Source organism: Lepidochelys olivacea, assembly GCF_965140295.1.
Source record: "Lepidochelys olivacea isolate rLepOli2 genome assembly, chromosome: 3".
Lineage (NCBI taxonomy): Eukaryota > Metazoa > Chordata > Testudines > Cheloniidae > Lepidochelys > Lepidochelys olivacea.
Genome location: NC_140413.1, coordinates 85,932,226 through 85,944,091, shown reverse-complemented (window position 1 = coordinate 85,944,091; position 11,866 = coordinate 85,932,226). Strand labels below are relative to the sequence as shown.

General features: G+C 39.4%; 1 protein-coding gene across 1 annotated transcript in view; it reads right to left on the bottom strand.

Annotated features, from left to right (window-relative positions):
* Positions 1 to 6,054: 6,054 nt before the first annotated feature.
* Positions 6,055 to 11,866, bottom strand: part of AMD1 (adenosylmethionine decarboxylase 1) — a 48,658-nt gene continuing 42,846 nt past the window's right edge. The window contains exons 5-9 of the mRNA XM_084623923.1: positions 10,872 to 10,914; positions 10,630 to 10,774; positions 9,231 to 9,323; positions 8,979 to 9,134; positions 6,055 to 8,308 (exon numbers count right to left, since the gene is read on the bottom strand). Coding sequence (XP_084480049.1) covers positions 8,168 to 8,308; positions 8,979 to 9,134; positions 9,231 to 9,323; positions 10,630 to 10,774; positions 10,872 to 10,914 — 578 coding nt within the window. The 3' untranslated portion in view covers positions 6,055 to 8,167. The remainder of the gene's footprint in view (positions 8,309 to 8,978; positions 9,135 to 9,230; positions 9,324 to 10,629; positions 10,775 to 10,871; positions 10,915 to 11,866) is intronic.

Here is an 11,866-nt window from a genome sequence, read left to right as displayed (position 1 = left end):
CCGGACCCCACCCACTATCAACCCCCCCCCGCTCCCTGTCCCCAGACTGCCCTGACCCCTATCCACATCCCTGCCCCCTGACAGGCTCCCCGGGACCCCACACCTATCCAACCCCCTCGTTCCCTGGCCTCTATCCACACCACTCACCCCGACAGGCCCGCCAAGATGCCCACACTTATCCAACGCCCCTGTACACTGACCACCCCCCCAGAAGCTCCGCCCCATCCAACCGCCCCCTGTCCCCTAACTGCCCCCCGGGACCCTCTGCTCCTTTTCCAACCCCCTGGCCCCAGCCCCCTTACCATACTCAGAGCAGCATGTCTGGCAGCTGTGCTCTGCTCTGCAGGAGTGCGCAGCCCCACCACCCACAGTGCTGCCATACAGCGGCATTGCTACAGGGGAAGGGGAACAGCAAGGGAGCAGCCAGGGGCTAGCCTCCCTGGCAGGGAGCTCAAGGGGCGGGCAGGATGTGGCCCGCGGGCCGTAGTTTTCCCACCTCTGATCTAGACCATTCCTGACCAGTGTTTATCTAATCTGCTCTTAAAAATCTCAAATGATGGAGATTCCACAACCTCCCTGGGTAATTTATTCCAGTATTTAACCACCCTGACAGGAAGTTTTTCCTAATGTCCAAACTAAACTACCCTTGATGTAATTTAAGCCCATTGCTTCTTGTCCTGTCCCTAGAGGTTAAGGGTATTAGAGGTTAAGGGGATACCCTGGCTGGAATGATTGAGTTGGGGCTTGGTCCTGCTTTGAGCCTGGGGTTGGACTAGATGACCTCCTGAGGTCCCTTCCAACCCTGATATTCTAAGGGCTTTGTCCCTGCACATTTGGGGGGGGGGGGAGAAAGAGGGTAGGGTAGGGGTTGGTTGATGCATGCTCAAAAAAAAAAAAAAATCCATGTGAAAACCCTATGTTTCTGCACCTGGGAACCCAGGGGAAAAAAGGAGGAGCAGAATTTGAATTTCTTTTACCATCTCTAGACAACAGATAAAGGAAGAAGTGGATCTGGGATCTCGGAGGCAGAGTCTTGTAGATCCACAGAAGAGGATGGAGGAATACAGAGGTTGTACTAGAAAGCACCAGATATGAAAAGACATGAAGAGGCAGGTGTGGAAGCAGGAAGACCAACAGACACAGATGTTTGGAGCAAGCTCAAAAGCTCTCTTTCCAAAATAGCCACATAGACTTTGCTTTAGGAGCAGAATTGAGTAGGTCAGCTCCAGGCTCCTATTTGCAGATGCTCTGGCTGCTACATACTTGGGAGGCACCTGATATTTCTTATCTATCTTTGGAGACGTAGTAGGCATTTGCCACAGGGCTTTGTCTGGGTCCATGATAGCCTTGATAGGGAGCAGTATTTTTCTCACTGAAGCAGCCTGGAGAATGTTCACTAACCTGAGTCTGTGCCTTAAGCTCCTCAAGAGGGATTTGAAGAGCCCCAAGATATTCTTTTTAATACATCTTGGGAACCTTTGTGGGGTTGGTGGTGGTACTATAGCTTCACAAGGGGACAAGGAGGAAGGATCACTGGGAGGTCACCCTCTGGTTTTTGTTCTCTTTTCCTTTTGTACCTGTGGTAGTGGGAAGGTCTGTGGGACCTGCACCACAGATGAAGCAACCCTGGTGGAGGCGTTAGTTCCTCAGGCTAAAGGTGGTCTGGGCAGAGTAGGATGGTCCCCAATAGGGTATGAGCCTTGGGTCCAGGATACAGGGAACCACGGGCCAAGGTTTAGTAGGTCACAGTATCTGTCCTGTGAAGAGTAGCTGGGCTCTCTGTATGACATGGAGGGTTGTAGCAAAATTTTGGGTGAGTAAATATACTGTTGGTATTGATCTTCCTCATCCTCTGACTTGGTGGAAGATGCTGAGGAGAATGTGTAACTCAGATCCAGTGTACCACAGGAAGGTTATTGCTTTGGAGGGTGCCCTATTTTGGTCATTATCCAAAAATATTTACTTTTTAAACCTGCTAGCTTCAAGAATTTGTGGCAACAGCCCAAAAGCTGGTATAAAATTTTCATTTACTTAAGTTCAAAATTCAGCCAGACTGGTGCTATTTTTCATCTTAAATTACCTGTAACCAAACGATAAACAGAATAAAAACCTCCTTTGGATACTAGCATCCATGAGTTTTACAAAGCTCAAGATGCGGTATGATATCAAAATCCTTTGTCAGGTTTCATTTTGAAACTGATCTTTGAAGCAACAGAGAATGAGTTTTAGGTTAGCAATACCAAACATTTGCCTAAGGGCTTTAAGCAGTTTCCTAAAGCCTACTCTAGCAGATTAGATAATTTACAGTTACAAGCACTGTAATACTCTGTAAAACAAAATCTCTGAATAGGAAAGAGCTAAAGGTCAGAAAACTACTAGCTTGTCTGACCTTCTGTATAACAGAGGCTATATATAGAATTTCACTTAAGTCACCTCTGAAGTGAACCCAAACATGTTTGATTAAAGCATACCTTCATAGAATCATAGAATCTCAGGGTTGGAAGGGACCTCAGGAGGTCATCTGGTCCAACCCTCCCTGCTCAAAGCAGGACCAATCCCCAATTTTTGCCCTTGATTTTTGCCCCCCTAAATGGCCCCCTCAAGGACTGAACTCACAACCCTGGGTTTAGCAGGCCCTTGCTCAAACCAACTAGTCTGGAAGACATTGAGATGGAGAATCTAACATTTCCTTCAGTAGTTGGCTCCAGTGGTTAATCAACCTTATTGTTAAATGTGTGCCTATTTCTTCCTTGTATGTCTGGCTTTTACCTCCATCCCTGGGTTCTTATACCTTTCTCTGCCAGATTAAAGAGCTCTTTAGTACCCTGTATTTTCTCCCTGTGAAAGTACTTACATACTGTAATCAAAGTCACCTCAATCTTTTCATAAACTAAAATAATTGAGTTATAAGTCTCTCAGTATAAGGGTATTTTCTCCAAGACCTTAAATTGTTTCAGGCACTCTTCTGCTCCCTCTCCAATTTAACATCTTTTTAAAAATATGGACACCAGAACTTTATGCAGTATTCGAATATCACCAATGCTATACAGATGTAAAATCACCTCTCTACTCCTACATTTTAAGGTGTGGTATTAGCCCATTAGCTAACACATGGTAACTACGTCTATTGTAGACGAGTAATACTACCTTTAATACAATATAAACTAGCTGAGTTTAAACCAATGACCAGAGTGGCTACTTGACTTCAAGGGATTATGGGACGTTTCCAGAGGCCAATCAAAGCATAGTAATGCAATACATCATCCACACTGACACCCGGGCATTTCAGCCAGGGTGCAGCAAGCTTTATGCTTCTCATGGAGGTGGATTACCAGGAGCGGTCCAGCTGCAGAGTCCAGGCGCTCTAATTGCCTTGCCAGTGTGGACACCTCAGGAATTAGGGTGCCTGGGGCTGACTTAACGCGTTCTAACTTGCAAGTGCAGCCAAGGCCAAAGATTAAAGCATTAACACAATAAGGCCCTATTTCTGACTGGAACTGTTGCATAATACAGCTCAGTGCTAATTAAGTCAATTGACCTGCAGTCCTATATGTTTTAGGGTGTACAAAGGCTTCAGGGACACAACCCTGAAGAAGAGGGATAATGAGGACCTTTTAACTAGAATTGTAGGTAGTGGACCACAGTGTGGCTGTGAAGTTCAGCAATTGATCAAATACTGAGCATACAATCCTACTTCTTTGCCAAGCTCCTTCTCCCCTCTCCCCACCAAAAATGGATGTATGTATTTACCAGCCTGCAAGTCCTATCACTATTATCAATCTTGCATAGTGCACTTCCCTTTAGGGAGTAGATGAATACTTATACTTGACAAGGGTGCATTGCTTCAGCCTCTTATCTGACTGGATAGGCCAGACTGCACAGTATCTAGGCACAATGAGGTCCATTACTGGGGCTCATATACCCTACAATACAGACTAACTGAAAAGCCTACTACATTGTTTAAGACCTCCCACAGACTGCAGATAAAGTTAAGGAATCAACAGGATCAGTGAAGTAACAATTGCGTATCCAGTCACATAACAAGCCTGGTTGAGCACAGCTCCACTGAGCCACAGTCCCAATCTTCATATTTCTATTTGTTTATATGCAAAAATCAAGTTGCTATATAATAGCAGTAGTAGAGTATTAGTATGAAAACTTCAGGCAAAAATTCCAATTTCAAGGTCAGTGGCTGGACAAACCAAATGGTTCACACTATTGATTCCTAGGATCTGTAAGGTATGAAGCTTTTGGAATTAGATTTAAAATTTTATGAATGACAAGATGAAACAAGTATATATCAAATATTTAATAGAGTTAAAAAAATTAGTTAAGTTTATGGAGGAAAGATCCATCAATGGCTATTAGCCAAGATGGTCAGGGACACAACCCCATGCTCGGGGTGTCCCTAAACCTCTGCCAGACATCAGGCAATAACACACTTGATAAACTGCCCTGTTCTGTTCATTCCCTCTGAAGCATCTGAAACTGGCCGCTGTAGGATATGGGGCAAGACAGACCATTGTTCTTACTCAGTATAGCCATTCTTATATTCTGTTAAGTCCTCCAGAGGTAAAATATTTAGTGTTTTAACTGTAAACTTGTCAAATAAAATGGGTACATTTAATCTCAGATGTAGTAACTACAGAAATGCCAAAGATCAGAACATATTGCTTAGACAAGGTTACTCCAAGCATTCAGCTATCTTCAATATTTCTGAAGTTTTCAATAGTGGATAACAGCTCAAAACGCTCACTGATAATTTAGAGCAGCGCTATTCAGACCTCAGTAGTTCAGGAGACCAAATTACTGGTCAACATTACCCAAAAGAGCCACAGTAGTGTGGATGACGGGAAATATTTAGTTTTTCTAGATATTTTTCTCACAGCAAACAAGTTAATAACTTAATTGGTTATTAACACAGTTAAAGCATCCTGATTGGGTTAATTACATCAGTGTTTTAATATGTACTGCAAAAAGTCACAGAAGACACATTAAAGAGTCACTTGCAGCTCAAGAGCCACAGTCTCAGTATCACTGATTTAGACTAGCACATGATTAATGAGTAGTTTTGGTTTAGTCACACAGTATAAACTCTGATTAACTAATGTTAACTTGTATAACTTATTTTGAATGTAGAACATTTTAAAACATGCTTTAAAGATTCAAACCATTTCTATATGAAACATGATTAGCAAAGACTTCATGACAGTTAAAATATTTCATAGCTACTCCTATTTATTCTTGCAAGATGCTTTTGGGATTCACATTCCCTAGCGAGCTCTCCAATGGAGATTAATTGGAAGTTCAAACAAATTGCTCCAGGACTGTTCATAAGAAAAGGCTAGACAATTTTATGTTTAAGTGTAGCACTAAGAGCAGCTGAAAAACATGCTGAACGCTAGCCACTAATTCCTGCTCCTTAGGATTGTCCAGAAGAGGAGACTTGTCTGCATTACCTCAAGAGATAGTACACTAGATTTAAACTTTAGCCAGTAGTTTCAGACTGACTTTGCAGATTAAGTCTGATGAGCATACTACTGCAATTATCAAATAAATTGGTTAATCTCTAAGGTGCCACAAGTACTCCTTTTCTTTTTGCGAATACAGAATAACACGGCTGTTACTCTGAAACCTATCATGAATACTGGGGGTTAAGAGATAGAACGTGCAAAATAAAGGGGCTTGAATTCCAAGTTATGTTTCATGGCATGAACTTCCTAATGCTATCAGGCATACATGGATGGATTGGATAATAGGGTAGACAGCATAGGAGAAACTGGTATTTGGTTAATGTGGTAAGTATTTATTTAGAAAGAATAGCTTTAACCTTCATAAGAGCAGCTTAACATCTCATTTGACTTGTTTTGGTGTACTGTCCCTTTGGGCTATAAGTATCTATTCTGTTCAACGTACGCAATGCATATCCCCAAGTTTTTAAGTGCAGAAGTAAATTCAAGCTAATGAATACATTATTCAGATTCCTATTTCAACTAAGCTGTACAAAAAAGCACAAAAAGTGTGATTTGTAACATGACATCATCACTACAGACATTTTATTAAGCAAACTTTTATTGAAGCATTAAGTTTTGTGGTACAGATATATTTAAATTATCAAAGTCTAACACCATAGAGAAATTATAAAACCATACTTCCCCCTCTCCTGATCACCCAAGATAGTTCATTAATAATCCATTCAACAGCTTTCATTTTCTATTCAAGGCTTGTTTATATAAATTTGCATTTTTTTCAACTTTACTCAGAAAAGGGATCTTCGGTCTGTTTGTATTATAGGACCTCAAGCCAACATAATGTCAAATCAGTTTGGACAATGTTCAAGAACAAAAACCACTTAAAATATTGGTCCTCAAAATATAAAGCACCAAAAAAAAAAAACCAACCCACAAACACGGTGCCATCGACAGAAGCAAATTGTTAACATTGGCAGATAACTTCTTCAATGAAGTCTTCAATCAACAATATGGTTAAAATAAGTCAAAATAATGTTCCAACCACTTGATTTCTAACCAAGCAGATTTCTTAGTTTAGAAACACTAAAAAGGTGCTTCATTTATAAATACGGAAGGAACAAAAACACCGTTGTGTCAATCCAGAAAGTCAAAACAATATTGTGAGGACAAGAGGGAAGTCTCAAATTTGTAGTTATTAACTTGGTCTCACATCTGCTAAAATCCCACAGTATTTGCAGACATAGCTGAAAATATGCCAACTCTTGAAAGCCTGCATCTATTAGTCAATAGACATTAAGTGACTGAATTACATACTTTTACACATGTTCTATGAATAGCATTCTATTTCACTGTGTCCAGGTGTCCCAGACAGTTCTTGTTCTATGCAGTCATTCACTTAATGCCATCAAGTCATGGTAAAAGGAACCACCACATTAGTTAGGAGGCAAACCAGTGAAGTCACAACACCGTTGAATATAGCATTAGTCACATGCACAACGTCACAGGACTTTCAATCACAAGATAAAGGCATTGATTTTTTTTGGAATGACAAAACAGACATTTATACCAGTTTATAGCATATTTTCTGAAAACTGGAAATGAAAGTTAATGTGTAACAGTTTGAGAATGACCCAAGCTCATTAGCATAGCTAGCCTGGTAAATTCCACAGTCTTTTTGGCTAGGTCCATCTGCCAACAAATTTGAGCGCACCAGCTTTAGTAAGTTAGTCTTAAAAACATGTAGCTTGAGTAGATTACAAAAGGTGAAAAAATATAAGCAACAGTGTAACAACTTTGCAAAGTACCAGTTCAACTATGCCAAAGCATCTGTATCCTGACAAATAACTTCCTGGGCCTCCTCTGAATGTAGACTACCCTACAAACAAACATCAACCTGAGCAGTAAATGAGATGAGACCAGACTTGACCTAAGCTAATATTTGAACCCAAGTCTCTAGAAGTGAAAGGCTAGTGCATTATCCCACAGTGCTACAGCATATTGCCCTTTAGTCTTTCTAAACAAAATCCTATGAGTTTAAAGGACTAAAGCTATGAGTAAGAGTAATTTTATTATATCTCAAATAAAAAACCGCACCCCTATCTGTAGTAGTCTTTACTTATTCTCAATCTTGCCAAATAATTTCTATCAAGTGCAAGAACTTCGATTCAACCATTGAAATGTGACTTAGAAATCAATTTCATTAGAGAACACAAATTTGTCAAGAAATCGTCTAAAGATTAAAATTACAGCATAGATGAAAAAATCTGGCAGCAATTTAACAAAACTGCCCAAGATGAGAAGAAGGCTGAAGCCAATGTCTAATGAGGACGAAAGCCTTGTCTGTGGGGAATTTTTGGTGATACCTGGAGAAAAGCTATACTGTGTGAAATCCTAACTGAGTTGTTTTTACAAGTTTTGTAAAGTCTCATACAGTAACATTTCTCTACATGCACTTCAATTTCACAGCAAGAGTGGCATAGAATACCTAAACACAGAAGAGAGCATTCATGCAAGATATCTAACTCCTTGATATAATAATGCATACAATTCAAAATGATTATACTATGATTACATCTAGGGCTTCCCGTAACTACAAGGTGGTAGTGGAAAGCATGGCCCCCTGAATCATTAACTAGAAAGCAGCCACCACCTTCTATAAGGGATCTCTTTTTGCGTTTTTTCTTCATTTTTCTTAATCAACTATGTTGTTGCTGCTGCTTCTTGGCAAAACTGGTAAAAACAAAATTGTAATCATTGAACTGAGCAATCTGGCGGTCAACACGTTTAAACCCTTCAATCTTCTGGGTAGAAGAAAACACTGTGCGACATTTAGAACTCTAGAAACAAAAAAAAGTTAAATTCTTACATTTTCTGAGCTTTTTCTTACTTAAATTAACATATATAGCATATACAAACTTTTAAACTAGTTTGTAGCATGTTCTTGGGATGCAATCATCAATGTGCTTCTTTGAATGAAAGTACTGTAAGAAGCCACTGCAGACTATTAAGAAGAAACAATTCTGTTTCCTACCCGGCCCCCTAGGTCTTTCATACTGCTTCTGTAGCAGATATGCAGGTTAGATGACCTGATCAGTACTTAAAAGCAGTGCTTCTAGAACTACCAGTTGTGATGAATAATCAAGCTCTTATTGCCTATCACAATGCCTGTCCAAAAGTGACTGGAGAAAATTCTAAAGCTTGATTATTCCTGTATTTTAGCAATTTCATGAGAATGTAAAGATATTTTAGAGAGCCTTGGTTTGAAATCCAGATTAACTGACTTCTAAGTTTTGTGTTTGATATATGCCAAAATTTTGAAGACTGTCTGGACCCTGAAGATTGCTGCTTCTCCTTAGCCCAAGCAGCTACTATTCAAATTAATGTAAATGGCAATTATAGGAAATGGAGAAGGGAGATAAATGATTTTAAAGCAAGGATATTTTATTTAGTTAGCATCTATGTCTATTACCACCTTATTTAGTTGCCAGTTAATGAAAGGAGACTTACCTGATTAACAAAAAGTGTGGTAACAAATTTTCCTGGCTTGAAAACATCTACAACCTTTCTAATCAGCTCATCATAGGATGTCTGACCAATGTTTGTTTCAAAACTAACGTAAGAAAACTCTGGTTCTGGAGTTATGTGAATAGTCCAATAAGTTCCCTGAGGAAGACAGAAAAGGTAAATTAGAATCATTCATAGAAACTTAATGATTTAGTTGTCAATGCTCAATGACAGCAGAAAAAGTATGAAACTTACATCCAATTTCATCCCATTCATTGAATACCCACAAGGATTGAACATTGTAGCATCAATGACAGAACCTGGTATCAGGTCACGAATTCCACTCACCTGAAACATAGAAGTAAAGTTACATACTTTGCACTTTATACTAATAAGCTTCCATACTTTGTATTATACAAGTCTAGCTACCAAAGTCAATGAACTCCAATTTAAGAGACCAGGCTCAGAAAGGATGTCGGAATTCTTGCTTGGACAGGGAAAAAAGAAAATTAACATCTACTAGAGGCCCATTATACAAAGACTTGCTTTGTATCCAGCCCTACCCCAGTAGGAACACCTGCCACACAAGTCAAAATGGCCTGGCCCCTTTCCTTCAAATCTTTAACGTATTTTCATACTAAGTCTTAGTGCCAGCTGCATGTTTCTCTGAAAAGCAAATTTAAGGATGAGGATGTAACTGACAATTGCAACTATGACTGCAACAGATAAAAATGGAGTTTAATAGTCCCAGCAGTCCCAAAGTGAGTAATGAGGACAGTTTGGATTTGCTTTGAAGTCTGAACAACATTCTCCCTTAATTCATGTTCTAAAAGTAGGGTTCTATTTCACTGAAAGTACAGATCTCCCAGACAGTACTTGCACTGTACAGTCATTCACTTAAAAGCCATCAAATAATAGAACACAAATCATAACATTAATTAGAAGGAAAAATAGATGAAGTCACAATACTGTTGAAGTCATATGAATATTTCAGTGAGAAGCAGTGACACTTTTTACCGGAGTCAAAAATTTTGGGAGGGAGGCACAAAAGATGGAGCTCATACCTAAGTTTTATCAGAAGGGGGAACTTCCCCCAACCTTCACCTTAAAAGAGGATTTTTTAAACCTTCACAGTTTTAGGGGAGAAGTCTTGTCTGCATTTCAGACTGATAGCCATATGGTTTAATTAAAATTAAGCTACTGACTTTGACCTGTCCATTCTTTTTATTTCTGGCAGTCTCCATCTCTTCAGTTTTACATTTTGTCCGTTTCAATCTCAGTCAGTAGGTTTATGTCCCCTTTCTCTTAAGGAATCCATACTCCTTCACTCCTTTTCCAGACCACCAGTAAGAGCTTGCCATCAGCAAAAGAGCTGGGAGTTGCTTCCAACAGATGCTACAATGCTCTTTCAAATGAGTTGAAATTGGGACACTAGAGGGGAAAGATACTCTTCCGCAAAAACTAGTTCTGTCTCCAGAATTCCCAACCTGTTTTGGCTCTGGGAGAGAGTCTGAACTATTTGTCTGTCATGGCATTTTCCCTGTTAAATCTCTTTTTCTACCATAGGATGCGGATTATGAATCAGCAAGTGCTAGGTGAAGCTACAGTTGCTCAATTCTGACCATCCCATATAAAATTTAAACTCCAGACTTACACGAGTGACATCATTTGCAGTAACACCGTCTTTCATGTAGAACTGGTCCATAACTACTGGATCAAGCTCGCTCATCAGAATTTCCAGTGTCTGATCTGGCTGATTGGTTACCCCACTTTCTGGGAAATCCAGAGTGTATAAATACCTGTTTAATATATAATCACTCCTGTATTATACTAGCAGCACTTCAAACTGATCTGTACTTTAGAAAACAGATTTCAAGATCTTAAAAATATACCTACCAGCAATCAGAATTCATACGCCCCATGCAATAAGCTGCTCCATCTATTTGGGACAGAAGGAAAGTCCATTTATAATGCATCACAGCTGATTCCCCTCTCAGTGAAGGGACTAACCTAATTTCTATTCTTAACAAGGATAATGCAAGAGTCATTTATGGGACATATAAAATGGTGGTTACTCATCTACAAGAACAGGTGTAGTGTGCCAAATCTTGTCAATAAGGATACTAAAAATATAGTATCAGAGGCAGTTGTGATAATGTTCATTTTTCTCTTTTCTAACAGCTTGTCTGTCACACAAGGCCATTATTTATCTTTTAGGTCTACCTTTATGAAACATCTTTAGTACGTTTTATTCATAAGGGCAATGAGAATTAAAAACAGAGCTGTGACCCATTACAATACACATTTACAGGCTAGGTCTTTAAATAGCAGGCTCACAAGCTAGCTGTTCACTCTAACAAAACATACCTAAAAAGAACACTAGCTCAGCATTAATATACATATTAATTATACATTAATATAAGGATGTATATTTTATCATTCAGGATCAATATATTAACTTCCAGACTCCTTTTACTTCTTAATTGAAAGTACTCTAAATTTAAAATTCTCATTTTGAATTTTGTAAACTGCCTAGCTTAGTGCATCAGCGTGGTTCTACTTTGAACAGTGCAAATTGACTGGCACTTTTTACTCCGATTTGCTCTCTGTGCACATTCAGCATCTCATCTAACATTAACAAGATTACACTGCTTTGTTTCTGAAACCTACAAAGCCAACACCACTAAATGTCAGCTACATTTTATTCCATTTTTTAGGTCAAAAGGATTGTTTACTACTTTCCACTCAATTATCATTCCACATACCTCACCTCACTCACAACAGTGGGGTGTTACAAGTTCCTAACTGGACATAATGTGGGCTACAAAAGCTTGCCAGTGGTGACACAAGAAAAGAACCTAGCTCAATTTTCAGACCCCAGGCTGAGTTTA